The following is a 27,626-nucleotide window of genomic DNA, read 5'->3' as shown; positions in this document are numbered from 1 at the left end:
TATGTTCCTACTCTAAACCTGAATTAATCCAAACAAATCCGGGACTTATAAGCCGTGTATTTCAAACTCCTCTTTGAATATAGGATACCAATTTTTCTTTAGCAATAAAATTAATATAGCTAGTCCTTTACATTCTTGATTCCAACAACTTCTTGGTTGTCAATGTGTCAAATCTTGTGAAGGATATGTTGTTGGTAATGTCTATAGCTTATTTTATTTTGTTATAATATTTTATAATATAATTAGGTCGTCAATAGTAGATCTTTATTATAGTTTGTGTGTGCAGTATTTTTGACCTGATTTAATTAGAAAAATGATAAATTCATAGAATAACTAGTAAATCGTATCCGATTTGATTTGAATTGGAAAATGGATTAGACTTGGATTAGATTTTTTTACCTAATTCCAGTATAGATTGGATTTTGTGTGTGCCAGCTCCCAACCCAAACCTGAACCGCCTGCAGCATTATTACTTTACACTCCACGTAAATGGAAGGTGTAAAATTCCGCGATTGATGAGGGTCAATAATTTTTCCCCCAAATAAATGGCAGGGGAAAAGACCCGTCACTATTTATTGAGAAATGAAGACAAACAGAAGCCCATAATCAAGTAGGGGCCCAAGAGTTTTTGACAACAGGTGCTTATTGTCCAAGAAAACCACTTTATACATTTTGTTTTTTTGGAAGGCAAATTCTAAGAAAAAAAATTATTAGCAAAGAGGAGAAGTTATAACGTGTAAAATCATATTTAGTTTGGAAAAAAAATATTGCTATCAAAATCCGGTCCAATTAGGACAGTCTGAGAGATATTGATTGATCAGCTTAACCTGCGTTAATGGAAGATAGAGCATTGATCTTTCTTGGAGGGCTGTAGATCTGCACATACAAATAAAAAGAAAAAAAGCTCATTAGATTGACTCCAACTGAGCTCTCCAATATTTAAATTAGATCGGATTTTGAAAGAATAGTAGTAAATAAAGAATATAATACAGAGTTAGAGTAGTAAAAAATATTATCCTATTCTAGTTGGTATCTGTGCCGATCTGAGGGTGATTGAATCTGATCGGTATTTGACCCATTTTAAGATGGTTGGATTTGATTGGTGTCTGGCCGATTTAGAGATGGTTGGATCTGATCGTTATCTGACTAATCTGAAGATAATCGGATCTGATCGGCATTGGGCCGATCTAGAGATAGTCAGTCTGGGTCTGGTCAGTTTCTAGTCGATGTGGAGATGGTCAATCTAGATCGGGTCTGCACCTGACTAATTTGAAGATGGTCAGTCTTGATCTGATCTTTAGGAGCTTGGCTTTTCGAGGACCAACTTTTTGGATCTCGGCCTATGGAGACTTGGCCTTTGGGTGTTCGATCTTTGGGAGCTCGACTTTCATCTTGATATCGAGCTTGATGGTTCGGTCTTGAACATCATCTCGATTTTGATCTCAACTTGGTAGCTTTACCTCTAGCATTACCTCTGTCTCAACACCTCATGGACCTGCTAATCTATGAAAAAGGAGTAGAATGATCGATGAGGGCTTGAGAGCCTCTCACCATGAAATCTTAGGCTATAGAAGTTTCTTCCTTTCAGAGCCTATTTCTATAGATCTCTTTGATCATGTTTATGTAGGCAAGGAAGCACGGATCCATCATGATTTGGAGATGGAGATAAAGGGACTTCCATAATCTCCCTCCTTATCTGGATTCAAATCTATTGTGATTTTTTTCTCATTTGGATCCCGTCAAGAATTCAAATTTTAAATTGAAATTTTTTCTTACTCCATGTCCATTCATGATTAATGGGCTGATTTCATATCATATCATATATCCCCTACTTCCGAGCCTGAATCATTTTCTTCGGCTCAGACAAAAGTAGTCCAATTATCTATTGACCTATTTCATGATAATCTAGAAGTAATTGTATTGGTATTTATACCTTGTTTCTTTTATAATGCATGCATATGAGGTCGAGTTTGATGAATAGCCTCGTGATGACATTCTAAGTGAGTAGAGAAAGCCGTATTTTATCCAATTAAAGCCATCTATCAGTGTGCAAATGTATGATTTATGTATGATATAGACCCAACCCAATTAGGATCTGATGTGTGAAGCCCATCACAATTTCCATCACCCCATTGCCTTTATTGGGTTACCAACTGCACCACCAAGCTCGGTGACCATGGACTTAACTTCGATTATGTTTTTGATGATGGCAAGAATGTTATACATGGTGGCAGCCCTATCAGAGAGATACTCAAGATTTCAATCGAGGGCATTATCTTCAACCAGGGTGTCGATGAGGATGTGAGTGGGCTCATCATTGTTCTCAAGGACCTACTTATTGGTAGGTCCTTAAGGGGGCCGGCGACATCGATGGCGGTGTTCGTGTTGTCATGGCTGAGGAGATTGATGATAGAGGGGATGGTATCAAGAGCGATGAGATCCGGATAGAGCTCAAGATCGTCAGGAGGATCGGTCAATCTCTTTGTAAAGCTCAAATTCGAGGTTGGTAAACTTCTCCAGTTGGTCAAGATACTTTATGTGGGCTTTAAGTTTGTCGAGGAGATGGCACTCAGAGTGCAGAGGTCGAGGGCCCCCCATGTCGTTGTCCTAGGGCTTCTCTACCATCTCTAGGTGGAAGGGGTCAATCTCTTCATTGATGTTAGTGGCCTCCTCTAGTGTCAACATGGGCTAATAGCACTTCTACCTGAGAAATGAATGCTTGCCCCCTGTTAGTGGCAGCTGCAACCTCAGTAATGTGGTGTAAAGCCCAGCACTGTGTCATCATCCTCGGCTTCTCCTTTAGTGGATGGATTGCTGATCATATCTGGAGATGGTCATTCACTTTGAGATATGGTGATGTTGGTGTGGCATAGGATCACATGCTTGGCAAAGTTGAGCATTGACTCATTGGAAGTTTAGATATGGATGTGGTTGAGTGAGGTTGAGATGTTTTTAGGAGTAGCTCAAACTTGAAAGTAGTTATGGTCGGTGATAGCTCGTGATGTTATCGTTAGGACATCATAATTATTAAAATAATTTTAATTTTTAAAATAATATTAAAAATACATAGAAAGTAACATGTCAGATCGAATCCACAGAGAAGGCAGTGCTTTTGATTTGATAATTTTGATTTTTTTAAAAGAAAAAAATTTTGAGAAAGTAATTTAAATTAAAAAATAAAAATTAAAAAGTATAAAAAATAAACTTGATATTAAGATCTACTAATTAGATCTTAGCTTCTACTTGTAATAAAAATAAAGAATAAAATTTAAAAGTATATAAAAATAAATTTTGTATTAATTAAAAGTGAAGTTCAATTGTAAGAAATTTAAAAAAAAATAATAAAATAAAATAAAACTATAACAAAGATCTGAAGTTGATTGGTGTAGCCTCGTCAGAAAGATGATTGACGACCTTTCCTTCTTCCTTCATACTCCATGGAGTTAATTGGCTTCTCTCCTTCTTCTCTTTGGATCTCTATACCTCTTCTAATTTTTTTTTCTATTTGTTTCTCTTATTTTCTCTATTTTTTTTGCCTCCCCTCTACTGATCCAACCCGTATCACAGCTTCCTGACCATCGGATCTTGATTGGATGCTCCAGATCTCACCAAAAATCACCACATCAGGCCTTATCAAAGTCGGCATCACTGTTAGCTGTCCGATCTTGCCTCAGATTGATTTTGGACTATCGATTAGTGCAAATCAATTTAGTTCTCAGTCGGATCGATCACGGACCATTCGATCGAGCGATAGATTTGATTTCAACCATTGGATGGCACTCAAAAATTTCTTTTCTGTTTAGTTTTCCTATTGGCAACAAACCAGGACCATCCGATCTCACTCAAGATTGCTTGGAACCGTCGGATCATGCAAAAGATGTGGACCACCATTGCTTGATATGGGATAGCACATTCTGGACCGTTCGATTGCATGTTTCAGTGCTTCTCAGTCATTGGATCGCGCAAAACTAAGCCGCTCTCCCATGAACCGTGATAAAGATCGGTGATACTGTGCTGTGGATCGTGCCCCTGATTCCATGGATCGGCTGGTTGGTCCATCCTGCACCGAGCGGCTTAATTGGGTTACGTTCAAGCTGGTTTGAATTGATTTTGAACCCATTTTTCGCTTACCTTTGGATCTTGATTCTGAATCTGTTTTAAATCCAATTTGCTCTAAATTTTCTCCATTTTAACCTACAAATTGGGCTCTTTTTATTGATGATCATATTTTCTACAAAAAATAAATAAAAATATTAATTCTTAAAGAATAAATATAAATTATTATATAAATTAATACTTTTATTGATATATTTTCAGTACTCATCATACCCCTCAACTTGAACTTTGCTCGTCTTTGAGTAAAAAAAGGATTTAGAGTTAAATATCATTTAACTTAGAGTTTTGAATTTTATCAAGTAATTTTTAAAAGACCATTGATGTTTAATAGAATGTGAGTGAGGTATGTCATTGTGGTATTAATACTAATCAATTTGAGAGTTAAGCCAAGAACAATAATTTTTTTTTAAATTTTTTTCTAAATTGCTCCTACCATTATCTTTAAATCGTCTAACTTTTTTATGAACGAGTGTATTGTTATTTCCATCCTTCATTTATTATTTTTTTTATATTTTTTTAACGTTGTATTGCTATTAAGTGTTTTAACCCCTTAAGCTTTTTGTTTGATTCATGTAATGAGTTTTTAGCTAATGATTTCTGAACCAAATGACTTTAGGACACTAGGTATAAAATACTCTTTGGACTTACTTACTTGAATCAAACAGACTACGAGTTAAAACTAGCTTCACAATAGAGTTTCTTTGTCCTTCATATCTTTTGATACGAAACTCAATACTTACTTAAGTAAAGAGGCCCGATTACTCAGCATGAAATACTTAAATTTTTTTTTTATTATGAAAAAATATATAGTTACCCCACACAAGTCCATAAGAAGTAGACTCTTCTTTGATGTTGGTAGAAAAATATAAAAATACTTAAAAAAAATATTTATATTCTAAACTTAACTATTTATTAGATTTTCTTAATACTTGATCCCTCGATATCTCACAAACTTTCTGATCTGTGCATCAATTTTTTTTAAAAAAATACTTGGTTCAACTCAATTCTTAAGCATAATCAGGTACTTAAATGCTAAATACTAACTTAGTCGAGAACTTAAAAAAATATTTTATTATTTTCTTCCAACTTAATCGACATTGTTCTCAATGGAGTAGGAAAATTAAAAGGATACAGATAAAGAGGAAGAAAAAGAAAGATGTCACTTGACCCATATGTCTTTTCAAAATTACTTCTCCCTCCAACTTAGCTAACATTATCTTCAAATCTCTATAAAAGATACTAAGCAAGACTCGATTAACCTAAACAAAATGTAAAAGATATCAAAAAGCAGAAGCTGAGTTACCTCCCAAAAAGTACTAAGTTTACTATCTTTTGTCAGATCAATTAACTCTTACCTATCTAGTGTCGAATATTGGATTGACAAATTTCAATAATTTTGAATTGCCAATCTCAGAAAATGACCTATGATTTCTTTATTGATAAATTACAGTATTTAATTGTCAATCTCCAAAAAGTAGTTCATATCTCCATTCTTAGTCAGTTTCATCTTTTCAATATTAAGAAGATAATTTATAGACCCATTTATAGACTCTTATTTGTTGAGAATTTTTTCTATTTGTTCTTCTAAAATACTCATGAATTGAGTTTTTGGGTTAGGAGTTGAGTTTAATGTAATGGATATCGGAAGGATGTCACGTGATTCTAAACATACGTACTCAGGTATGACCAAGGGCGACTTCAGTTTTGGAGGAGGTGATGATTCTAGAGTGGAAGAACTGACTTTTAGGATTGAAAAAAATGAGACTCTAGGTTTATATATCTCGGATAACTTATCCGCTCTCTTCTTTCCTTTGTCTTTCTCACATAGATTATAACCAACATCAGTATCAGTTTCGGGCTCAGATTCTTCTATATGGTTAGTCTCAGTACTAACCTCTTCTTTTATATCTATATTTTGGTTAGCATCAGTACTAGCCTCACTCACCTGGTCTTGGTATGGATCTTTAAGAATCCTACCACTTCTAAGCTCGAAAATTATTTTCACATTCTCAAATTGAGGATTCTTAGGTAGGATATTAGATTGATGACTAGATCCAGGTGAATGGTGGGTGGGTGGTTACTTTTGAAATTCGATATAGATTGGCTCGATAATTGACCTAGTTCTCTCCTCATGGTAGACTCAGCTAACTGACCTATTTATGCTTCTAGCTTGGTGATGGATTGCTATTGGGTCATAATCATTTTTTAGAGTTGGCTAAATATATCATCGGCTAGAGGGGTCTATTGAGAAGGTGGGTATGAAGGCTGATTATAATAGGATGGCTGGGTAGGTTGACTAGGCTGACATCTATTATAGGTATAGTTTTGATACGGGGGCCTATTTTGAAAGTTATGTATAGATGGTATTTGAATCTGAGCCTAAGTCTATTGAGGTCTCCAAGAAAAATTAAAGTGATTCCTCCAATCTTGGTTATATGTATTTGAGAATGAATCATTAGCAAGCTTGGAGTAACCTTGGACAACTTGAATTTGTTCTTGGATGAAAAATGAAAATTATGCAGCCGTGAGACATTCACTCATATGATAGGTTAGGCTAGCACAGATAGAATAAATCTCTTGATAATTGGAAGGTGATGTGTATTGTGCGGGAGATTGTTGACCTAGGGCTAAGTACTTGATCTAAGTTCTAGACAAGAAGGTCGACTTTATCTAATTTATGAGCTATCAAGTTCAAGTTAGCCTTAGAACTAAAGTCTGAATATTGGATCTCATAGATTGCCCACTTTTGGTGAGGGATCGACCTTTCATAGGAAGATAATGAAGAATGGTTGATCGAAGTTTCACTCAAAATTTCAAACAAGTCATAGGCTTCATCCTCACTCTTGCTCATGAATGCACCTTCACAAGATGCATCAACCATCTGTCTCTATTGATCTTTTGAACCCTCATAGAAAGCTTGAACAATTTGCCACTTAGGTAGACCATAGTGTGGGCATTTTCTAAAAAGTTTCTTAAGTCTCCCTCATGATTCATGAATTTGTTCCCCTACAAGCTGAGCAAATCCAGTGATGACTCATCTCATGGTGTTGGTTCGACCTATGGGATAAATTTTTTTAAGAAATTCATGCTGCAATTTAGTCCAAGTTCGGATTGGTATCCCTATTGCATCAAGTCAGTACTTGGCTTTATCCTTAAGTAAGAATGGGAATAGGGTCAGTCTAAGTGCATCATCAAAAAAATCTTAGATCTTCATCGTGGAATAGATTTCTAAGAACTCATCTAGATGCTTATAAGGATCTTCATTATTCCCATGGAAAGATGGGAGCATCTGGATTGTGGTTGACTGAATCTCATAATAGCTTGCAGGAATATCAGGTAAGTGGATACAAGTTGATAGATTATAGGTGGAAAGAATAAGGTATTCCTTCATCTGCCTAGATGGCTCAGCCATTTGATTGTCAGGTTTAACATAGATCAGCTATTCAATTTCAGGATTAGGTTCAACTAGGTCAGAAAAAAAGATCTCCTACCATACATGTGCCAGTGCAAATCCTAATGTGTGTGGTTCAGATTTTTCTTCAAATGTAAACAAGTTACCAAATAATTAAACCTAGACACCTACGAATTTCTTAGACCTAACAGTTTGATGTAGAGTGGTTCAGCTTAGATGCAGTTAGATCTATTCTCATTTCTTTCAACTAGCCAGATAAGAGATGGGGTCATGGGGGTCCCCTCATTGCTTTCCTTAGACATCAATTGGATTGGCCAGGAAAGTTAATAGAACCAATTAAATAACCACGAGTCCACTTAGGCTTAGCCTTTTTAATCTCTTATCTGAGACACCAGTTTCAGGGGTAAGTCCCAACTTACTTTGCACTTGAATTCACCACAATATTCTGAACTCAATTGATCCTAGGGGTCCACGTCTACTGAATTTTGATTAAGATTGGGTTAATGATGGATGCTGGTTGGTTATTTTTGAGTTAAGAAAGAGTGATGAAATCTCTATCTTATCTTGTTAATAAATGTTGCCCTTAAGTTGATTTGAGATGAGTATGCACAACCAATTTCAAATAAGGAGTTCTATGCAACTAAATTATATGTATGAAACTAATCAAATTTGAAAGCTTATCTTGTCTCCAATGATCACCAAAAATAAATCTAAGATGATGAATGCTTCTAAACAATTAAGTTTCTACTCTTATCATACAATTTTTATTAGATTTATGTGAGTGAATTTTATGTTAATTTGAAAAAATAATAATTAATACTAAAAGAAAGAAAGCAGTTTAGGGTTATGATTGATCTCACCAACTTGAAGTATTTCACTCTTCTTTCTTTTTTTCTATAAAAAGATAAAAAATCAAAAAAATTAGTAAGCTATATTTATAAGAAAATCAAAAAAATCAAACATTAAAATTGAGGCCCTCCCCGGCAACCGTACCAAAAATTGATAGGTCATAATGTTGTCATTAGGACATTGTGATTATCAAATTAATTTTAATTTTTAAAATAATATTAAAAATATATAGAAAGTAACAAGTCAGATCAAATCCACAGAGAAGACAGTGCTTTTGATTTGAAAATATTAATTTTTTAAAAAAAATTTAAGAAAGTAATTTAAATTAAAAATTAAAAATTAAAAAGTATAAAAAATAAACTTGATACTAAGATCTTAGCTTCTACTTGCAATAAAAATAAAGAATAAAAATTTAAAAGTATATAAAAATAAATTTTGTATTAATTAAAAGTGAAAGTTCAATTATAAAAAAATTAAAAAAATAATAAAATAAAATAAAATTTTAACAAAGATCTGAAGTTGATCGGTGCAGCTTCGTCAGAAAGATGGTTGACGACCTCTCCTTCTTTCTTCATACTCCATGGAGTGAACTGACTTCTCTCCTTCTTCTCTTTGGATCTCTACACCTCTCTTAATTTTTTTTTATTTTTTTCTCTTATTTTCTCTACTTTTTTTCTACCTCCCCTTTACTATTCTCAAACTCTCCTTTTATAGATGAATTTTTTCTCTTTTTCTGGTAGAAAATGGAATCCCAAAACCTCTCAAAAATGTGTCCAACCCATGTCACAGCTTTCTGGCCATTGGATCTTGATTGGGCACTCTAGATCACGTCAAAAATCACCGCATCAGGCCTTATCAAAGTCGGCATCGCTGTCAGCCATCCGATCTTACCTCAGATTGATTCTATACCATCGATCAGTGCAAATCAGTTTAGTTCTCAATCGAATCCAACATGAATCATTGGATCAGGTGATGGATTTGATTTCAACCATTGGATAGTGCTCAAAAAATTCTTCTCTGTTTAGTTTTTCCATCGGCAACGAATCAGGATCATCCTATCTCACTTAAGATTGCTTGGAACCGTCAGATTGCACAAAGGATGTGGGCCATCACCGCTTGATATGGGATAGTATGTTCTGGACCATCCGATCGCGTGTTTTAGCACCTCTCAGCCGTTGGATTGCACAAAACTCAGTCGCTCTCCATGGACCGCAACAAAGATTGATGATACTGTGCTATGAACCGTGCCCCTGATTCCATGGACCAGTCGGTGGGTCCATCGTGCACCGAGCGATTTAATTGGGTTAGGTTCGAGCCGGTTTGAATTGATTTTAAGTCCAATTTGAGCTCATTTTCAGCTTGCCTTTGGGTCTTGATTCTGAATTCATTTTAAGTCTGATTTACTCCAAATTTTCTTCATTTTAACCTACAAATTGGGCTCTTTTTATTTATGATCATATTTTCTACAAAAGATAAATAAAAGTATTAATTCTTAAGAAATAAATATAAATTATTGTATAAATTAATGCTTTTATTGATATATTTTCAGTACTTATTAGTTGGAGTTCGGATTCTTTCCTTCTTGCTTTTGATATAATGAGTGGGCTTCAGCTTGATAGGCTTCGGCTCAACTAGCATCTAATATGAGGAGCAAATTTTGGCTCAACTTGTATCTAATACCAGGAGTGGCTTTGACTTGACTCATCTCTGGTATGAGGGTTAAGCTTCAACTTGACTCGTCTCTCATATGAGGAGCATCAAGGTCCCACTTTGGATTATCCTCTCTATTTGGCCAAGGTTGGCCTCCACTCAAATTGTATCGTATATGAGGAGTGCATTATTATCAGCTTAACTTGCATCTAGCACGATGAGCATATGGGTCTCCCTCCAATTTATCCTCTTCATCTAGCCAAGGTCAGCTTTCACTCAGATCATATCATATATGAGGAGTGCATCGTCGTCAACTCGACTCACATATAGCAAGAGGAGCATCAGGGTCCCTCTCTGGATTATCTCTCCATCTGGATAAAGTTGGCCTCCATTCAACGTATAGCGTGTATGAGGAGTGTGTCATTGTTGGCTTAACTTGCATCTAGCATAAGGAGCATTGATTCCCTCTCTGGGTTATACCCTCCAACTAGCCAAAGTCGGCTGTGCACAACTTGTACTCGGATGAGGAGCTATGCTAAACTCACACTTGGACAAAGAGCAATTCATCTTCAGCTCAACTTGCATCTCGTGCAAGGAGTCCTAGGGTCCTCCCCTTAGGTTGTTCCCTCCCACTACCCAAGGTCGGCCTATGCTCAACTCGTACTTAGATGAGGTTCGCTTCATCTTTGATTGGACTGGCATCTCGTGCAAGGAGTCCTAGGGGCCCTCTCAAGGATATCCCCTCTAACTGGCTAAGGTCGGTCTACGCTCAACTCGCACTTGGATAAGAAGCTGTGCTAAGCTCATATTCAGACAAGGAGTGCTTAGGTTTGGTTCGCACTTCACCGTAAGGACCCTTTGGATCTTTCTTAGGTTACCCCAAGTGGTCCAAGTCAGGCTTGGCCGACCTTATGCTCGGAGCAGGCTGGCCCATTTTTGGCTCAACTTGTGCTCAGATGAGGAACTTAAGGATCTCTCTCAAGGTCACCCTGAGTAGCCTAGGTCAAGCTTCACCATCCTCATGCACAAGCAAGGCCATCCCATTTTTGGCTTAACTCATGCTCGGGTGAGGAGGGTATCTCAAGTGGCCCAAGTCAAGCTTCTTCATCAATCATGCTTGGATGAGGCTGGTTTGTCTTTAGCTCAACTTGTGCTCATGAGAGGAGCTTAGGGATCACTCTTGGGGGTATCCCAAGTAGCCTAGGTTAGACTTTGATGTCCTCATGCTCAAATGAGGCTACCCTATCTTTGGCTCATGCTTGAGCAAGGAGTTTAGGGATTCCTCTCAGGGGGATCTCAAGTGGCCTAGGTCAGGCTTCACCATCTTCACACTTAGACGAAGTGGCCCATCTTCAGCTCAACTTGAGCTCAAGCAAGGAGATTAGGGATCCCTCTTGAGGGTATCCTAAGTGGCCCAAATCGGGCTCACCATCCTCATGCTTGGATGAGGCTATCCCATCTTTGCCTTGACTCATGCTCAAGGGAGGAGCTTAGGGATCTGTTTTGGGGTATCCCTAGTGGCCCAAATCAGGCTTCACCATCCTCATGCTCGAATGAGGCCGGCCTGTCTTCGACTTGACTTGTGCTCGGGCAAGGAGATTAGAGATCCCTTTCAGGAGTATCTAAAGTGGCCTAGGCTAGGCTTCATCATCCTTGCACTTGGATGAGGCCGGTCCGTCTTCGGCTCCACTCATGCTTGAGCAAGGAGCTTAGAGATCTCTCTTAGGGGTATCACAAGTAGCCCAGGTTGGACTTCACCATCCTCATGCTCGAACAAGGCTGGCCCATCTTCGGCTCGATCCATGCTTAGGCAAGGAGCTTAGAGATCCCTCTTGAAGGTATTTCAAGTGGCTTAGGTTGGGCTTCATCATCCTCATGCTTGGATGAGGTTGGCCCATCTTTGGCTCAACTCATGCTCGGGCAAGGAGCTTAGGTATTCCTCTCAAGGGTATACCATGTGGCCCAGGTTGGGCTTTGCCATTCTCATGCTCGGACATAGCTGAGCCATCTTCCGCTTAACTCGCACATGGTTGAGAAGCCTAGGAATCCCTTCAGGGGTATCCCGAGTAGCCTAGGTCGGCCATCCTTGTGCTTGGATGAGGCTGGCCCATCTTTGACTCGAGTGGTACTTAGACGAGGAGAGTTTCATCATGCTCTTTTCATACTTAGAGAAGGAAATGTTGGGATCTTCCCTTGCTGTATGATGATTGCGGAACCAGCAACAAGGGTGCGAGGAAATTGTTGATGATGGATCTATCAAACCCTAGAAAATCCTAGGACATGGAGAAGACAAGAAGAGCAAGAGAGAGAGAGAGAGGAAGAGAGAGAAGATTAGGAAGAAAATGGCTTGTATTCCAATTCGTTCTAATTTTCTTGAGATTTTGATCTGCCCTTTGACTTGTCTCGAGTCCTCTCTCTCTCTGGCTCTTTTTATCTTCTCCATGCCCTATGATTTTTTAAGATTTGATAGATCTGTCATCAATGATTTTCTCAGACCCTTGTTGCTGGCTCCGCAATCATCATACAGCAAGGGAAGATACCAACAATCTGGTATCAGAATTTTGGAGTTAGATTTGATGGAAGAAAGGTCAAGTTTCACCTGAATCGGGGTAAGATGCTGAACAGATTTTTTTTTAACACTGTTTTATTTTTTGATATTTATTTTTGGAGATCTGGTTGAGATGATATCGAGTAGCATCAAGATAGACTTTGGAAAGTTCTATGGCAAGGGTAATTTTAGCCTTTAGCAGTAAAAGATGAAGGATCTATTAGTTCAGAATAGGATCTACAAGGTCTTAGTTAGAAAAAGATCGAAAAAGATCTCTGTTGAAAACTAGGAGGAGTTAGAAGAGATAGCTTTTAGCACAATCAGAATGTACCTCGCTGATGAAGTTCTACCTGAGATAAGTATGGAAACCATACTGTAGGGGCTTTGAAAGAAGCAGGAGAACACATATATGGGTAAGAATATAACAAACAAACTATGGTTGAAGAAACAACTGTATAGTTTGCAGATATCCGAAGGAAGAGACTTAATTGCCCACATCCAAAAATTCAATCAAATTTGCTCGAATGTTATGAGCCTTGATGTAAAGATAGATGAGGAGGATAGAGCCCTCCTGTTGTTGTGTTCATTGCCAGTTTCATATGACGGTCTCATTACTATATTAGTGGATGAGAAAGAGACCTTGAACTTTGAAGAAGTGGTTGGGGTTCTCTGATCTAATGAGCAGCGAGAGAAGCTATGCAAAAGAAGCCCAAGTTTAGAGGTTCTTGCTGTTAATGAGAGGTTTGGGAGGCCCCAACAGGAGTTAGGGTGTTGACTCCTGGGGACTAGGACAGGTGTGGCCCTAGAGCTGGGACAGGAGTGATCCTAGGGTGGATACGTGTAGCTCTCCACAAGCTTGAGGTCCAGGTATTGAGGACTTCGAAGGGTTTGGTTGGTACTCTAGAGACTTGGAGACACAAGGTGAAGCAAAGAAACAGAGCCAAGGATAAAGATTGTAGGAAGAAGAAGCAGTTTCAACAGGTTAGTCGATTTAGACTGAGATTAGATCGACTAAGTTCTAAGGTGAGTTGACTTAGTCTCAGGTGAGTCGACTATATCTCAAAGAACAGAAAGCAAGATTTTGAAAAATTATGGATGGCATGCAGGTGAGTCGACTTAATGTCAGTCTGAGTCAACTCAGTCCTAGGTGAGTTGATTCAGTCCCAGTTTGAGTCGACTCAAGTACGGACTGACAGAGAGATGGATTTTCTGTTTGGATCCAGGGTCAGGTTTGATCCTAGGGGTCTTAAGGCCTGGTTTGAGAGGTCTTAAGGGGGCTAACTCAGAGTTGGACTAAGATTAAGTCCATGAATTGTATGGATTAGTCTAGGAAGTTTTTTGGACTTAAATTATTGAACCTATTATAATTGGTATATATACAGATCACTGTAATATCAAGAAAGAATGGAATAAATATAGAGTTTTTTCTCCTGAAACCCTAGCTGTCTCTCTCTCTCTCTTTCTCACGTTCCCTAGTCTTCACCTAGGGTTGCATGCTAAGGATCATCTGCAATCCAATCAAGGCTTCCGCATTCTCCTTTCTCTCTTCTTTAATTTTTTGGATTGACACTCAAGTTCCACGTAAGACATCATTTCACGGCTGGCACAGGAGCGGTGCTAGGTCCTAATAGGAAAGATCCATTGAGTGGCATTGCACTCTTTTCATGTTCAGACGAGGAGAGGTCTGTCATGCTCTCCTTGTTGCAGCACTCGATGACAGTCGTGGAAGAGGGGTCAACTACTAGTGTGCTTGAGGATGCATGGATAATGAAATCATTGCTGAAGATGCTCAAATCTAATAAAGGAAGAAGGTTAGATATATTTTTTTATTTCCACAAATGATGCCAATCTATTGCTGCCAAAATCTAATCTAACTAGGATAGCCTTGAGGGTGTTGATTGATTCACTCAACTTACGGTGGTGGATGATGGAGCACCGATCTTCCTTGGAGGGTTGTGGATTTTCATATACAATAAAGATGAGAAAAGCTCATCGAATTGTTTTTGATCAAGCCCTCCGATGCCTAAGTAAGATCGGATTTTGGAAGAATAATAGTAAATAGAGAATATAATAGAGAGTTAGAGTAGTATAAAATATTATCCTATTCTGGTTGATTTCTAAGCCGATATCTAGTCGATAGGAGCTTGTTCTTTGGGGGCTTAGCTTTTTGGATCTTGGCGTATGAAACCTTGGCCTTTGGGAGCTTGGCCTTCACCTCATTCTTGGGCCTGGTGCCTCGGCCATGGGCTTGGTAGCTTGGCTTGAGCATCATCTCGGCTCAACCTCATGCTTAGTAACTCGACCCTTGGCATTACCTCGAGCTTGACACCTCATGGACTTACTAACCTACAAAAAAGGAGCAAAATGATAGATAAAGACATGAGAGCCTCTCACTATGAGTTTTTTGGCTATGGGAATTTTTCCTTTTTAGAGCCTATCCTCCTTTATGGATCTATCATGATTTGGAGGCGGAGACCAAGAAATTTTTATAACCTTCTTCCTTATCTAGATTCGAATCTGTGGTAATCTTCTTCCTTATTTGGATTCCCATCAATAATTCAAATTTGAATTCAAATCTTTTTTGCCACATGTCCATCTACAATCAATGGGCTGATTTCATACCATATCAAAAAGGATCTCCCATATATCAAAAATAACATATCATTGTTATTTTTAAAATATTTTTAATACATTAATATCTTTATATCCTCCATGTTTTGCATATCATAATTGTCATGACTTTCATGGCTCTTGCTAATTTAGAGTAAATCTAAGCTTTAATAATACTTTAGAAGTGATCATTTATATTACTGGCTTTTGTGAGTGATATTTTTGAGATACAATAATTCTTTTTTTAAAAATTATTCCCCAGCCAGGAATCCAAACCATGAAAAAAAAGCAAACAAATAAATAAATCTAAGGCTTCTCTTTCATGCAGGATGGAGCCCCTGGTCTCTAGAATTTAGTGGGTTGATCATTTGGGATATTTTGCTTTTGCTTTTGTTCTAGGTTTATCATTGTGTGGGCTAAGGCTATCTTGTGGGTTGTTAGGGAGCTGGTGACATTAAGTTTTGGACCATCCCTAACTCCTCTTAGCTCCATTTTCCTCTTTCTTCCTATTTCTCCCATTTTCTTATTTAGTTTAGATCTCTCAATCTATATTTATTTTTCAGCTAAACTGTGAGTGACTAATAAATGATATATACTATCACCATTTCTCATAATATATACACATATGTATATACATATACATATATATGGTATCACTAAATTTCATTTCTTTAATACTGTTACTACCAAATCCCAGATTAGAGAGGTTGTAACTGATCTCAATGAGTGACAATGGTGTAGATCTCCTCGACTGAAGACTCCTCTTGTTGGGATGAGGAGGATGGGTCTTCAGCTGGGATGAGGTGCTGGAGTGGCTGACTTCGCTAGCTGGAGCAAGACTTACAAAAAGCTTTAAATCAAAATATTTTTCAGTGGGGACCCTCTGACTCTCAAGTTAGATGAGAAGTAGAGAATAAAGAGTGAGAGTGGAGTGCATTGAGACCTTTCAAGAGCTTACCTAGGACTCACACTCTCCCCCTATTTATAGAGGGGGAGTAAGAGTTATGTACATTGGGGAGACTTGCTACTCCTCGAATATCACACATGAATCATGCTGGCAGTGGTTGTTTCTGTGTTTGTGATGCAGAGCCAGCCATTAATTGCCATCCAAGGTGGGATTCGATCTTGACGATTTTCTTCCTTATCAATCTTTCTAAAATCATGAGGAGAATATATTTCTTTTGGATTCGGATTGCTGTCTTATTTGAATAATCTTCCCCATGTTGGCTATAGCTGAGGTATGAGTCTGGTCTTTTTAGGATCAAGGGCCGACTAGATCAAGTCGACTGATTAGGGTTCTCATGTTCAACTCTTCCTAGTCGGCTATAGCCGGCCCATAGCAACCTCATTTTCAATCGAGGATCAAGTCTATTGAGACCTCGATTATGGTAAGGACCTAATCGACCGAGGCCAAGGTGGTGATCCACAACAGATGCCCCTTACTCTTGAGCCTAAGCTTGAATCAAGGTCAGTCGAAAAGAGTACAAATTTGAAGTCGAGGTCAATCTGGCAGGATGCTTTATCAATCAGGCTCGGGTGCCCGTAGAGAATAGGACACATGTTGAAGATCGATACTAATGACCATTCTTATGTACTGATTTGAACTATTGAAGTCACGGATCCACATGAGCCCACCTCGTATTGCCACTTGGCAATCATCAATGGTGGCCAGAAAAATTACTACGAGATCGGAGCTGTCCAAGCTCCTATAAATAGGTGGTGACTTTCTTGGATTACTTCTATTGTTTCATAGTTTCACCTTTTTGGGAGTGGAGTGGATTCGACAGCCTCTAGCAATTGCTATCGATAGCCTAGTCAATCTCAACTATAGCTGAGCTCCAAACTCCAACTTCTGGAGTCCAATCCTTGGCTTGCTCGATTGTCCTTAGCTTATTTTTTCTTGCTTCTTCTTTTTTTCTTTGAATTTTGTTGAGGATCAGTGTGTCGAACTCATCCCTCGGCATCTGGTCCACTAGTCATGATCCAATCGAGAGGACTTTAGGTATGATATTGGATCTTCCTTGTAAGGTTTTGAGGTTGAGGAGGTGCCCAATTTCAGTCCTTTTTGAGTGGTCTCCATCCTCACCTGCGAGGATCTGAAGGTCCTATGCCTTCAATGCCAAATCTCTCCAGAATTTAAACTAGAGGTCATCAGTCTGGAGGATCAGATAGCCTTACCCTTTTGAGGTTAGGTCGGATTCTATGAAGAGTCTTTAAAAATCGACCTCAGATTGTCATCCATTTCTTTGTTGTATAGCTCTTTAAGATCTTTAAGATATCCCCTTATAATATGGCACCAAACTCATGGCACCTAATAATAGCTTTCATTGCTCATTGCCTTCTCTTCAGGACTGAACTGACCATCTGCCTCCTTTAGATATGCTTTTCATTTCAGAATATCCTAAGGAGGTCGGATGGTGCGTCTCTCCTCAGATGGGGGCAATGTTTCTTCCCAGGAGCTCTTTCCTCAGTCCATAATTGGAAGGAGCATTATTTCTTTATTTCGATCAAGCAGCCATGAGACTTTGGCACTTTATGGAGTCAACCTCAGAGGTTATTAAATAAAGCTCTGATGCTTTTAGACACTAAGGAGGATACCTTGAAGCTCATCTTCAACCATACTGCTCTTCCTCTTCATAAACTCCTCTCCAAGGAGACATTGTTTAAGGTCGGGTTGAGCCCAACCAATCCTTAGAGTAAGTCAACCTTTTGTTGTATTTTTTATTTCAATTTCTTTTGACTGACTCTCATTTTCCAGATATGAAGCTTAAGAAATTTGAATCCTTGCGCCACATCGTCAAGAGAAAGAAGTCCTCAGGTAGCACTCTTGCTCCTAAGCAAGGATGAGTTGAAGCCATCCTTGCCCAACCAGCTATCGGCTCATCTTAGATGCTAGTGTGAGGTTTGACCTCGAGGAAGGAGGTTGCTTTTGAAGTCTAGGTGATTTCTCCCCTCAAGTCGGTCGCTTTGGGGGAGCCAATTTCACCCTCCTCCACATCTTTGCCTCACCAAGGTTCGACCACTCCTTGGGTATCCATGCATCTCTCCATGACAGGCCAACCCCCCTACAGTTTTAGAAAAGCCCTCTACTCATCATAGGCAAGGGGCCCAAGATTATAGATCGGGCCTCACAAACAATTAGGTTGCTCGTGAAGTTCTTCAGGTTGCAATTGTCACGGCCAATGTTGAGGCCATCAATATGGAAGGCTCTGAATATTGCATCAAAGATTTCTATGACCCTCTATTTTAGGTAACTTTGAACAAGCTCCTCCTCTTTCTTCTTTTTCTCTCTCTTTTTGTTTTGACTTCATCTCTTCCTCAACTTGTCAACCATATGGATCACTTTGTGGGCATTTTGAAGGAAGTTTGGCAAGTCTCGAAGGAGTTCGAGGCCCAAGCTACTCAATGTGAGGCCTAGGCTGCTAAGACCGTGAAGAAGGCAGATGGGGCCTTGGCATCAAAAGTAGTGGCCGATAAGGAAGTCTAGTCATTGAAGGCTAATATAAAATCACTGGAGGCCAAGGTTGCTAGTGTTCGGATCCAGGCTGAGGCTCATTTGAGGGAAGGTCTCCACACAATAGCGACTCAATGGGAGAAGAAGCTAGAGGCTAAGAAGATTGTAGTGGTCGAAGCTTTCCACTTCTTGGAGGAGTTTTTGATGATCAAGCTAGAGTTCACCACTGATTCTTACTTGGAGGGCTTTATGGATTGTCAGATAAAAGTCCAAGGCCTCTTTCCCGACATCGACCTCAGCCCGCTAGATGCCAATGAGGATGGAGGAGCTGGAGCTGAGGTCATTCCGACTAAGGATGTAGGAGCTGAGGAAGGAGCTAGTTTGGGATATCCTGAGGTTGTGTGAGCTGAAGGCGTAGTTGTCCCCTGACCTGCACCTATGATTGTTCTATTAGAGCCCGAAGCTCCAGTCAAGAAGCCGGATGCCCCAATTGATGCCTAGAACTTGTTTGTTTTTTCATTTTTTTTCTTGAGCTTGGCCCTGACCAAGCAAATTTTGTGGTTGGACCCCTTTTGTATTCTTTAGCTTTGGCTGAATTGACTTTGTAATGGACCAACATCCTCATTATAAATCTCTCATCTTTAATACAAATCATATTTTTTCAACTTCGTCTTTACCGTGTGCATCGGTATTTTTTTATTTTTCTCTATTATTCTTCATGATCAAAGTCACATGGATCGGACCTCGATGGGAGAGTGGTCCCCATCTTCGAAGCTTCACACAGTTCATCCAAGGATGAAGAGTGCTCATCCAAGGATAAATAGCATCCATTGGCCTCATCACTAGCCTCCACTCGACTTATCCAAAGATGAGGAGCACTCAGTTAGCCTTATCACTGGCTTCTGCTCGACTCATCTGAGGATGAAGAGTACTTGTTGACCTCGTCACTGGCTTCTGCTCAATTCATCCAAGAACGAGCACCTTTTGGCCTTGTTGCTAGCCTTTACCCAACTCATCTGAGGATGAGAAGCACTTGTTGGCCTCATCACTGATCTTTGCTTGACTCGTTTAAGGATGAGGAGTGTCTGTTAGCTTCGTCACTAGCCTCTACTTGATTTATCTAAGGATGAGAATCGCTTATTGACCTCATCGTTGGCCTTTGCTTGACTCGTTTAAGAATAAAGAGCATCTGTTGGCCTTGTCACTAGCCTCTACTTGAGTCATCCGAGGATAAAGAGCACTGTTGGCCTTATCACTCTCCTCCGCTTGACTCGTTCGAGGATGAGGAGCATCTATTGGCCTCATCACTCACCTCTGCTCGACTCATCTGAAGATGAAGAGTGCCCGTTGACTTCGTCGCTTACCTCTGCTTGACTCATTCAAGAATGAAGAGCATCTGTTGGCCTCATCACTCACCTCACCTCCACTCAACTCATCCAATGAAGAAGAGCATCCGTTGGCCTTTCGTGATTGAAAATATGGGGAAGGCATTTTCAATCTATAAAAAAATAGATCTTTATTATTTTTTAATGAAAGTTACATTAGGGGTATCAAATTTATAAATTTTTGGCCTTCCAGATTTGAGAAATCAATGCTCCATTTAGTAGATGAAGTCGGTATGCTTTCGAGCGCACCACCATATCAATGTGGTACAAGCCTTCTCAATTTGGTGATAACCTTTCGTATTCGGTTGGGTGAGATACTTCAGCTTTTCACAGGATGAGGTCCTCTACTTGAAAGGTATTTTCTCTGATTTTTGAATTATAGTATCGAGCTACTTTCTATAGGTAAGTCATCATTTAAGTTGAGCTCACCCCTCATTTCTTTTAGCAAGTTCAAGTTCGCCCTCAAGTTATCTGAGCTATTTTTTTTATTAAACTTTTCTCCACCCTGAGCGAAGGTACGCTAACCTTGAGTGGTTTCGCAGCTTCGATCCCAAAGGCTCGGTTGAATGGTGTTTCTCCGATAGGGATTCATTATGTCGTTCGGTAGTCTCAAAGTATGTTGTAAAGCTCTTTGATCGATAGACCCTTAGCTTGATCTAATTTAGCCTTCAATCCTTGTAGTAAAGTTTGGTTAGTTACCTTTGTCTCATCATTACTTTAGGGATGTGTGACTGAGATCATGTGATGTGCTATTCCAAGCTCCCTACAGAGTTCTACGAACTTAGCATTGTCGAACTGATGTCCATTATCTATGATAATAGCTTGTGGCAGGCTGAACAGGCAAATAATGATCTTTCACATGAAGTTGCAGATTTTGACTTCAGTGATGCATGCCAGCACCTCTACTTCTACCCACTTTATGAAGTAGTCGATTGCAATGAGCAGAAACTTCTTCTATGCTACAGCAATGAAAAATGGCCCAAGGATGTCCATTCCCCATTGGACGAAGGGCCAAAGTACTATAATCAGTGTGAAGGGGGTTGAAGGTCTACATTGGATGTTAACATTCCTCTAGCACTGGCCACATCTTTGTATAAAGTCAGTTGCATCTTGCTGCATGGTTGGCCAGAATAACCTTATCGTAATACTTTATAAGCAAGGGCTCTGGCCTCAAATGATTGCTACAAATACCTTCATAAACCTTCCAAACAGCATAGTCTGCTTTTGTTGGATGAAGGTATTCAAGCAACAGTAGCGAATGAGACCTCTTATACAACTTTCCTTCATACATTAGATACCGAGGTGCTTGGTATCTCAACTTTTTGGTCTCTTTACGATAAGTAGATAGAGTTCCATCCTTCAAAATTGGATGACCATATCCATCCAATTTGGCTCATGGTTAGTCTGCATTATCCGAGCTTCCTTGATGCTCGACTTTCCAGCATCTCTAGGTATGAGCTCCTCTTGAGGTCAATGGCTCTCTAGGTAGCGAGTTTTGACAAGAGGTCGACTTTAGCATATTTTGCCTCAGACTCTACTGAATATTCAAGAATACAAAGCTAGATATGAGGTCCTTCATCTTTTGTAGGTACTTGATCATGCTAGGCTCTCGTGCTTCATATTCACCTTGCACTTGATCGACGACAAGCTGTGAAACATCATAAACCCTTAGATGCCAAACTCCCAGCTCCTTGGTGATCTCAAGTTCTGCTATTAAGGTTTCATATTCAGCCTCATTATTTGAGGTTGTAAATCCAAAATGCAGAGCATATTCAACAACCACTCCTTCTGGGCTGGTGAGGATCAGTCTGGCTCTAGAACCTATTGCATTGGAAGAGCCACGTATATGGATGGAGAGTCTGGCATTCCTCAGGCTCTCTATCCTCAAGTTGTGATATGGGTTCCTCTTTAGGAATAGTGCATTCCAAAACAAAAATATGCTAGGGCCTAAGCCTCGATGGATGGTCAGAGAATATATTTTATGTCAAACTCTCGCAGCTTGATGGCCTACTTAGCCAGCTAACCCGAGGTTTGAGGTCAGTAAAGAACCGACTTGATGGGCTAGCCTGTGAGGATAGTGACTGTATGCACTTGGAAGTATGGAGACAGCCTCTTTGTTGAAATCACAAGCATGTACACCACTTTCTCTAGCCTTGTACACCTACTTTTTTGTGTCATGGAGGACTTGACTCACATAATACATGGGCTTTTGAAGTGCTCCATCCTATTGGACGAGCACCAAACTAACTACTTAGGAAGAGACTATGAGGTACAAGTATAGGACCTCATCTGTTTCTAGCTTGCAGAGGAGAGGTGAGGAGTTGAATCTTTATGGTAGATGGATGAACAATGTCTGCCAGGAGGCTGTTGCATCATTGCTCAGGGCTAGTCTTCATGGTCTCATAATTTTTCTCTCTCTCAAAAGACTAGCCCCGAATAAGGACTTCGATGGGTTTTCCTTTAATGCCAATCTATTATTGCCAAATCCAAATTAAAGAAGTCGAAAGTGATCTCAACGAGTAGCTATAGTATAGATCTCTTCAATTGAAGACTCCTCAGTTGGGATGCAGAGGATAGATCCTCAGCTGGGATGAGGTGTTGGATTGGCTAACTTCGGCAGCTGGAGCGAGACATGCAAAAAGCCTTAGATTAGAAGATTTTTAGTGGAGACCCTCCAACACTCAAGTTAGATGGAAAGTGGACAATAGAGAGAGAGTGGAGTGCCTTGAGGCCTTTTGAGAGCTTATATGGGCTCCTTGCTTTTTTCCTATTTATAGAGGGGGAGTGAGAGTCATGTATATCGGGGATACTTGCTGCTTCCTAAATATCGCATGCGGATCACACTGGTGGTAGTTATTTCTGCATTTGCAATATGGAGCCAACTGTTAATTACCATTCGGGGTGGGATTCGATCTTGATGGTTCTTTCTTATCTGATCTTTCCAAAATTATGAGGAAAATGGATTTCTTCTGGATTGAAATTGCTGCCTTATTTGAATAATCTTCCCCAAGTCTGTCATGGCTGACTTCTCTTCTTACCTCGATCGTGGTCGAGATTCAAGTTTGGTCTTTCCAGGATCGAGGGCCTACTAGATGAGGCCGACTAATTTGGGTTCTCATGTTCAACTCTTCTAGGTTGGCTATAGCCAACCCCTAGCAGCCTCGACTTCAATTGAGGACCGAATCTGTCGAGACCTCGGTTATGGACGAGGACTTAGTCGATCGAGGCTGAGGTGGTGGTCCACAACAAAATACATTTATCTAAAATTAAAATAATGGTTGATGGGTTATATTAGAGTGCAAAAAAAAGAAATAAACCAAGGACATGTTTACTAAAATTAAGAGCACCGATAAATTCATGGAGACTGAGTAAAACATAGCGAAGTGCATATTATAAGAAATTTATACTATAGCATTGTTGATACATACATAAATACATATGTACATAGAAACACACATATGCTTTTTGTATCTGTTTTATATTATTTCTTTCTTTTTAATTATCAAATCATAATTTCTTGCAGAGGTGTCATGTTGGATGCACACTGGTGAGAGGCAAGTATCAAAGATTAGATTGGCATATCTTCGAGCTATGTTGAATCAAGACATAGGGGTATTTGACACTGAAGCTTCTACTGCAGAAGTGATTGCCTCCATTACCAATGATATTATTGTGATACAAGATGCTATATCTGAAAAGGTTAGTGGAATTAGCTTGTCCTATCTATAAGTATATGTCAGTTTTTGCTCTTTATAGTATTCATAAAAAAGAACTTCTAATCTCCTTGAAATAAGTATAATAATATCCCCCTTGGCCATGATTATTAAGGAAGAAAATCAAGCAATAACCCTAACTAGAAAATTAAACCTAGCTAAACCTAAACAACAATGCATATATGAAGCAAGTTGACCTAAATATCTAGAAAGTAATAGTCCTTGCAACAACTTGGGAGGTTGCTTTTTATGTTTACATGAAACCATTTTCCCATTGTAAAGACTAATTCATTAAGTAACAATCTATTATGTGACTTTATTACTGTGTTATATGGTCATCTTTATATTATGCAGTGACCATTATATAACAACACTAGCAATATTTTTTATCAATGTTTATCAAATATTTAAAAATTTTAATTTATATATTTTAGTTCAACAAAATTACATTATTCCATGAATAGAATACAATATACTATGTGTTTTTTTATGCATTATTATTCATTAATTTTCGTTATGGTGGTCAAATGTGATATGTCATTGTAGTTGTTATATATTGCAATTTACTCTAAAGAAAATCAAATTCAAACCAAATAGTATTTTTGATGTAATAATAGAAATTAGTTTCATGAAGAAAAATTGCTGTAGAATAAATACAAGCTAACATGTACAGATTAAAAAAGTAATACGATAGTCAATGTCCTTGGTCCCGTTTTTAGTTTGCAAATAAGTCAGTAATTGCATTGTGCTCTCTATTGCATGGGGTGGATTTTAATCTCGACAAAATTCTTCAAAGGTATCAAAATATCTTTCACCTAGGAATTCTTTCATCCTGTTTAGCACTAAAGGTGCCAATTTATTGAACCGGTAAAGTTCTTGGCACTCGGACCAATTAACTTGAAACTGCATCTTTTCTCTACTTGGTTTAGCAGGTTAGGGGTACTTGGAGAAAGCCACTCGCTGTTATGTTATGGGCTCTTTCATGAAAGAAAAAGAAGAAAAAGAGCGTCAAAATTAAGGAATCACCTTTAGGACATGTTTGGTTGGGGAGAATTGGACTTTGTAATATAAATAGGAATAAGTGACTCCCGCTCTAGCTACTTGGTTGGGGAGAATCCTATTACTATTTCTATTTTAGGAGGGAATGGGAATGCCCCAATCCTTCAAAATCCAATCCCATCTCTTTCACCAATATTTAAACCCCATTCTACTAGGTTTACTTAAAAAATAAACCACCCCGCTGTTTAATTAATTTTTCAAAAAATACCCTGATTGACCTTTCTAATTCTAATTCCATGAACCAAACATACTAGAAAATATAATCATTTTAATTCCCTTTCTAATTTATTCTAATTTCAATTCCAATTCTAACCACAAAATAACCATAGCCTAAGGGAACGTTTGGTATGGAGTGATCATCCCAAGATTAAGGATGATATGGGTGAAGGTAATGAGATCATCAAGTTTGGTTGTATTAAAATGATCCTAAATAGTAGTGATCCTAAATCACTTTGTCTCCTCAAATCACTATTCATCTGAGTGATGAAAACCTACCATTGAGGGTGGGTATCTAAGATTACCCTAGTATGATGCTCTTGGGCTGAAATATGAGGATAGAAATATTTCTCAGTTTAATAAAAAAAACTTAGTATATGAATATACATAATATATTCTATTAATATTATATATGTTACATCATATTGACATTAAACATATTATATTTACAATATACAATATATTAGAATTTTAAATTATAATAGATATTTATTATTACACTTTAAATTTAAATCATATAATTATTTAATATGTTACTTATATTTGATATATTTTCTAACCAAATAAATATTAATATTAAAAATTATATATTATTATAAATAAAAATATTAATTCTATAATAATAATTAATATATTTTAATATAATATATTAATACTTAATATATAAATAAATATAGTGATACTTTTTTATAATATATTTTATGTGATTAATAAATATATTTTATGGAATATATTGGGGGTCATTTTGGTATTATATGGTTAATGATCTTGGATTTTGTGGAATACCAAATAGGTTAATTGTTGATATTTGGAGATCTTTAATCACTAGAATATAGCATATTAAATATGGTGATTTTAGATCGTTGAAGATCAGATTATGCCAAAATAAGGAGTACCAGTGATCTAAGATTGTCTTGGTGATCCTACTTGGTCACCAAATGCCACCTAAATGAGAAGCATGGGGATCAATAGCCATCAGAACAGCTTCTTTGGCAATCGTGCTTGAAAAAGTGGGCCATATCTATAAGCAAAAATCAAGTGGGTGATCATTTGGCACTATTCTACTACATGCATGTATGGGAAAACCACTATTAGATTTAATTATGAAAGCAGCCTAAAATACCTTTTATGCAGATCCATCTATATTTAGCCTTGGCCCAAGCACAAGATGGAGGTTCCCATTTCATAATGGGGAGCAATGGGGTTAGTTTAGCTTGACATAGGTTAGGCGGATTGAACATGTTTATTAAATAGATCAAATATGTAGAACTAAAAATGACTTTCTTATTAAATAGATAATCTGAATTGACCCGCATAGCTAATTTAATAAATGAGCTAGATCAGGTTAAATAGGCTAAATAAATAGTTAAGTATGTCTTAAATGGGTTAAACAGGTTTTAAATAGGTTTAATGGATCTTGAATTAGTTAAACGAGTTAGATTCACTTGACCAACTATTCAATAGGATAGCTAGGTTAAGCATGCCATAACTCCAAACTTAACCCGGATCATTTAACAAGCAAATTAACTTCGGTCGACTTGTTTATGAACTCGACCAATCTATGGCAAAACCAATTGTGCTTAAAGTAGGTTGGTTGTAGATTATATTGGTTGGTCTGGGGTTACAAATTGCCATTCCTAATTACTTCACCCATGAAAAGTGGGTCTCTCTTTGATTTATACTTAGACCCACCCTTTGTCCTAGGCCTTGAAGGATGCTATCTTTAATCACTTTCCACTTTAATATTGATGGTAAATAATTTTTTTTCCAAAATTACTATGAAATTGAAGAAAATAGAATAATAAAGTATTGTTGAGTTGTGAGCGAGCATCTTTACACCTAGTCAAGACTCAAGCATGAATGGGAATTGATATTTCCATTCAGATTCATAACCTGCGAATTGGGCAGCAAAATAGCATTCAAAAGTATAAATGTTGAATAGTTTCATGGTATAAGTTACATAAGGAGCATGTAGCACCGAGATTACGCTCTATGTAGTGATGGCACAGCTTTGTAGGAAGGCAACTCTGAAGTAATTTTTAAACAATAAAAGTCATCACCATAGGTGCAATCTATTGTGTTAGCACGCTCTTTTGTTCTTGCCCTTGTTAATATCCTTACATCCAATTGCTTCTATTTCCAAAAAGTTGTATTTAAGTGATGAGAAGCTCCTTCCCTAGCTCCTCACCTGCTTCCTACTTGTCCCTATCCGCAATTTCTCTACTAATTTCATCCTCAACCCCCACGCTAACATCTCCTGCATCCCCTACTCCTGCACCACTATCCTTATCCCTATCCTCCTTTCTACCACCTTGTCCTAATCATTACATCAAAGCCCTAGATCCCCATGGAGAATGGACCCATGTCTACCATGGAATGCTTTTCTACTTCTCTTTGCTGTTTTCAAGATTGGCAGCCAAGTTTGGCTTCCAAAAAATTTTTTGCTGAAGGTCCTTAAGAAGATACAACAAAGGGTGCTCGCATTACCACTACTATGGCTTCCACCATTCCCCCATCACCAACCTACTTCTTGCTCGTCTATCCTCCTTCCCTCTCCATCACTGCAATAGTACCATCACCTCTCCTCATAGCTAGAATGGTAACCTCTCCATCC

At 38.3% G+C, this 27,626-nt stretch overlaps 1 protein-coding gene across 2 annotated transcripts in view; it reads left to right on the top strand.

The window, feature by feature from the left end:
• Positions 1 to 27,626, top strand: part of LOC105033381 (ABC transporter B family member 2) — a 44,604-nt gene that overhangs the window by 1,129 nt on the left and 15,849 nt on the right. For both annotated transcript variants that reach the window (XM_010908146.3, XM_073246579.1), the window contains one exon: positions 23,548 to 23,723. In XM_010908146.3, coding sequence (XP_010906448.1) covers positions 23,548 to 23,723 — 176 coding nt within the window. The remainder of the gene's footprint in view (positions 1 to 23,547; positions 23,724 to 27,626) is intronic.

This window comes from Elaeis guineensis, chromosome 12 (genome assembly GCF_000442705.2).
Source record: "Elaeis guineensis isolate ETL-2024a chromosome 12, EG11, whole genome shotgun sequence".
Lineage (NCBI taxonomy): Eukaryota > Viridiplantae > Streptophyta > Magnoliopsida > Arecales > Arecaceae > Elaeis > Elaeis guineensis.
Note: the sequence above shows the minus strand (reverse complement) of the source record. Positions and strands in the feature narration are given on the sequence as shown.